Source organism: Dendroctonus ponderosae, unplaced genomic scaffold, assembly GCF_020466585.1.
Source record: "Dendroctonus ponderosae isolate FM_Combo_2020 unplaced genomic scaffold, Dpon_F_20191213v2 Dpon_F_20191213_9, whole genome shotgun sequence".
NCBI classification, from domain to species: Eukaryota; Metazoa; Arthropoda; class Insecta; order Coleoptera; family Curculionidae; genus Dendroctonus; species Dendroctonus ponderosae.
In genome coordinates this window covers 1,414,550-1,419,562 of record NW_026019116.1, presented here as the reverse complement: position 1 = coordinate 1,419,562, position 5,013 = coordinate 1,414,550, and the positions used below count along the sequence as shown (strand labels likewise).

At 36.3% G+C, this 5,013-nt stretch overlaps 1 protein-coding gene across 3 annotated transcripts in view; it reads left to right on the top strand.

Annotated features, from left to right (window-relative positions):
• Positions 1 to 4,754, top strand: part of LOC109537679 — a 15,741-nt gene extending 10,987 nt beyond the window's left edge. For all 3 annotated transcript variants that reach the window (XM_019904518.2, XM_048669870.1, XM_048669871.1), the window contains 3 exons: positions 3,564 to 3,775; positions 4,016 to 4,177; positions 4,239 to 4,754. In XM_019904518.2, the coding sequence (XP_019760077.2) occupies positions 3,564 to 3,775; positions 4,016 to 4,177; positions 4,239 to 4,405 (541 nt within the window). In that variant the 3' untranslated portion in view covers positions 4,406 to 4,754. The remainder of the gene's footprint in view (positions 1 to 3,563; positions 3,776 to 4,015; positions 4,178 to 4,238) is intronic.
• The last annotated feature ends 259 nt before the right edge of the window (positions 4,755 to 5,013 follow it).

Genomic DNA, 5,013 nt, shown 5'->3' with positions numbered 1-5,013 from the left:
AGTACCTGAGCCTTCTGAAGCCTATTGCTGTTGCTCTAGATATACTCCAGAAGAAAAATGCCACAATATCTGATGCCGTAGAGCAGTGGCAACTTTTGCAAGATAAGTTTGAAGAATCTCAAAATTTATCTTTAGAGAAACTACAGAAGTTTCAACATAGCTATAAGCAAGCTCTTACACCTTATCACTTTATTGCTTACATGTTAAGCCCGGAGAAACAAGACTACGCTTTAACTCCTGAAGAGAAGAATCTGGCTTTGGAGACTATCAGTGAGCTTCATGGAAACTCGGGATTTTCGCCACTAGTTATTAAATTCAACGCTCGCGCAGTCCTTTCAAATAAATTATGTTTTTTGATGAGGTGCTGAAAAATATGAACGGACTTCAGTGGTGGCGATCACAGAGAGATGAACCGGAAATTGCGAAACACTTGCCCACTATAAAACAGTTTCTCTGTGCAACTGCATCTCTGCGTCTGTCGAAAGGATGTTCAGCACATTCGGATACCAGGAACAGATTGGGAATCGAAAAAGGAGGGAAATTAGTGTTCCTTTTCAGACTTTATAACGAAAATGAAGAGAAAGAGAAGTGATTTCCGTTTTAGTATTATTGAGTTTACCATTAATACCTTTTAGTTTTTAAGTTCGCATGTACCGTTTTCTATTTTGATTTTCATTTCTTAGAATTATTTATGTTCTGTTTTATATTTTTTGAGTGGAAATATAAAGTTTCTTGAAAAAATTAAGTTTGATTTAAATCGTGATTTTTTTTCCAAAAAAGTCAGGTGATTTAAATCATGATTGAAATCACTTGATAAAAATCAAGCCAACCCTGAGTACTAGTAATGGGTGTTTTTGGTGGATTAAGACGAGATGAGTTGGTTAAAATGACGGTTGACCATGTTGAAGATAACGGGGCCGTTATATTTGTAAAAATGCCTGAAACTAAAACATTAACACCAAAAAGTTTTACTGTTGTTGACGATGAAAATATAGGGGCTTTAAACATAATAAGAAAGTACGCCGCATTAAGACCTAAAGGAATAAAAGAACGAAGATTCTTCCTTACGTATAGAAATAGTCGCTGTACCGGTGTGTAACACAACCGGTGTGTAAAAATACTATTGGTGTGTACCTGCAACTATAGTAAAGTACTTAAAACTAGATAATGCAGAGGATTAGACGGGCCACTGTCTGCGGCGTACAAAAACATGGAAAGTGGAAAAGTTCGACGGTATCAGAAGGATATACAGTGTCCCGTAAGCTCATGATCAAACGGGTACTGCGATATTCTTTGGACCAAAAGAAGACGATCAGGCCTAACTTTTATTAACAAAAAATGTCTGGCTCCTCTGCTATTGATGGTCAAAGTTCTTAAAAAAAAATTTCTTGTTCGAAATATCGGAAGAATTGTACGTTGTATTTTAGTGAAACTCGCTGTGAATTTGTTCTTATGTAAGACTCATATTTTGATGAAACAATGGAGTTCAGCTGTTTTGGACAAGTGGTGAATTCTTGAGTGTCGTGGTACAAAAACTATCAGAACTTTTTAGTCGGAGGATGAAATCAACTCAATTTTTTTAGGTTGATGCATTAATCATTTGTTCACAATTTTATGCTCTTTGTAAAATCAAAAGCATTCATAGTTTTTGCGTAAAAAAATATGTCTGTTTTCTAGTCACTTAGCAATGCTAGACATTTACTGCAAATTTTGAAATCAATTGAAAAATTTGCCACCCTCATCGCTCTAAAGAGTTTTCAAGTTTCTTTAAAATTTCAGGTCATTCCAGTTTTAGCAAAGTTTCTATTAAGCAATTCTTTCTACGCAAAAAACCATATTATTTTTACTTAAAATACAGTCTTCAGGAATTTACTGTGAAAATTATAAAATATATTTTATTGGAACACTCGGCTCCTGAACAGCTTCGTAATTTTTTTTCTGGAACCTTTTGCAGCTTCGGATTTTGCGTAAAACCCTAATAATTTTTTCTGGATTTTTTCCCAAAAATATTTCCCCGACCAGAACAAGTGAAAGTTTAGAATTGTTCGGAAAACTCGTCGCTGTGAATAATTTGGTTTATTTAAATTCCGGTTTCTTCCCTTTTAGGTCAAGATTTCTAACTAGAGAGACTCCCTCTAAACTAGATGTGGGATAAACGGTTATTTTAACCTCTGTAACAAGGTTACAACGTTCCAATTTTCCGTTGGTAATAGGTTTCAAAATGGGGTTCCAAAAGGAACATGTTACTTTTAATATTTTTCATTAAACATTAATGACAAATAATGATTTCGTTTATTAAAAGATTAATTCTTAACTAAAGCTCTTAGTTAAAATAAAATATTCTAAAATCAAAAACAAAACCTGGTCAAAAGCACCTGCTTAAAGAACAAAAGAACTGATAATAAACTAGATAAAATATATAAGCAAAAACTGATTAAATAAAATATACGTTTTATTTGTAAAAATGTTTAAAAATCAAATTTTCATTTAAAAATGAATTAGCGTTTAAAAATAAAAATTTTTGCAGGTGATTTTTATAATATATGTAAAAAGATATATAACGTTTTACTGTAAAATACTGGCAAACTGAAGGTCTTTTATGCAAAAAAGTTAAAAGATGGATTTTACAAGAAAAGTCGTTGTCTTTACAATTGGGTCTTCTTTATCGTTTTTTTCTAATACCCATTTTACATGTGAATTTTGGACAAAATCGAAACAAAGTTATCATTTTTTTTTCGACAAAATTTAAGTTTTCTTAAAAAACAACCAGAGAAAGCAAAAGCAAATAATCAGTATTTCGAAAACTCGTCACCCACATCGCTCTGAAATTTTTTAAAGTTCATCAATCAAAATTTCCGAATTTTCCCGTTTTAAATCAAATAGTTTCAAGCAATCGTACGCGCAAAAGCAATATGTTGATGGCTTTTTTTGTTAGATGTTAAAAAAACTCATTAACCAATGAGTTAAAACTCATTAACTCAACACAGTGTTACCCAGGCCTAGTGGAATGGGTGAACAAAAAAAATTGTTTGTTTGGTGCAATTGATGAGTTTTTCGGCGAAAAGGTCTCTTGGTTAAATTGTTGTCAATTGGAATGCGAACCAATGAACCAACGAAGAGCGCCTCCCACCTAAAAAATCGGGTCGCATTGGTTGGAAAGACGCAACACGGTCGCAACCATGTGCTAGCAAGGCTAGTCGAGTCCAAACAGGCCATAGACCATCATCATCATCATCATCCTTATAGAGATTCGGTCGTTCCTTCGATACCAGGTGCACGCTGCATTCCTTTCAGATTTGTCGTACTTGGAACATCATTGGCTTTCAGTCGTAAATTTACAGTTCGGTCGGTGTTTTCTTTCGGGTTTCAGGTGTGAGAAGAGTGGTTGCCTGGTTATATTTTAGTAGTTTTTCGGGTCGAAATGGACGGTTACGACTTTGAGTATATCGATAGGTAAGCAGGGGCGATTTTGGAGCAATTGGAGCACAGAACATCCCCACTTTATGGGGACATTCTCGAATTGGAGTTGGTGAATCAATCAATGGTTTTTCTTTGGTGTTTAGGTCGATTATGTCGGGAGATAGTCCACTTCACAACAATCGCACGGCCGAGGCCTTCAGCTTCAATGCTGACTCCAACCAAGAGGGCCGGCCTCAGCTGCTGGACTCCAAGCAGGTCTTCAGCAGTGAAGGGCGCAGTTCGCCTGTACCCACCACGAGTAAAGAAGTCGCTGTCCAAAGCGCCCCAACAGACGAAAAAGTCGGCGATAGACCGGGTAAGTTCTTTAAACCGGTTCCTTTGCATTATTATTGCCACCAATTTGGTTAACAATCAGATTTCTAATCAAGCAATTATGTTCGCATTCTCGTCAATGTTGCAACATGTTTTTGAGCACGTGTTGAGACAACCACTAAGCAAATTAACAACCCCCAAAGTGGCATATTTTTGACATTGGTGGTACTGCTCCCTAGGGTTGCCAGCTTGTGCCATTAGTCTGATTTTTCAACTTTCGTAGGTGGTAAAGGTGAAGTGTTGGCTGAACCGATCGGCGACAAGGACAAGGAAGACAAAGACGAAATAAGTTCGCCAACCTCCAACCACGACAGCGATGGTGAGGACCAGTGCGACGACAATGAAGAAAGGCGGAATGGTAAGAAAGACAGTGGTGAACATGAAGGTAAGCTTTGAGTGGAAACGTGCTTGTTTGTCTTCATGTATCCCTCCATTGTTATCCACAGGCGGAGATAAAAAAGAGGGAAAGAACAACTTTGACAAGTTGGACGGCCAATGGATACCACCAGAGAAAAAGCAGCAGGTAGAGAAGGAGGATGAGAAGGAGGAGGAGGACAGTATTGTGAAGTGTTTGTCGGTCACAATGGCCTGCTGCGAATGCTCGATTATGTGATTATTTATTTGACGCTCTGTGTTTTTCTGTGAAAATTTTAAGTCATTATTTATACATGTGAAAAGTTTTTTTTACATGATTTTGTCGAGGACTTTTAAAACGCAGTGCACAGTATAGGATTTTACTTTCTAGTGTAGTAAGGTATAGCTTGAACCGCCAATGGGACCAATTTCGACCGACTGAGTGTGTGGTTAAACCAAGTATGTAATTGCATTTTGGAATTCTGTTTGTACATGGCGTAAAATAATAGAAATAGCATAATTGTCAATAATGTTATTGATAAGAAGTACTTGCTGTGATTGTATTTGTAACTTCATAATTATGTTATAATTGTAATATGTACGAATAATCAGTCTTTTTATTTCGACTACCCTGATAGAAATCGTTTCGTCAAACTGCATTGCTTCTGATATTCTCGCTACCTCCTTGAACATTCTGCTGCCCTGATAGAAATTGAAGTTTGCTCAAACCAGTCAATTCTCTCTCCAATGAAACTGAGAAAACTCTTCATTCTCCTGATATTTTCGCATAAAAACGATAATTCGACTTAGTGTTTGGATTGACTTGAAGTGAAAAACGTAGACAAGTACAAAAACGTTTATTTAGCA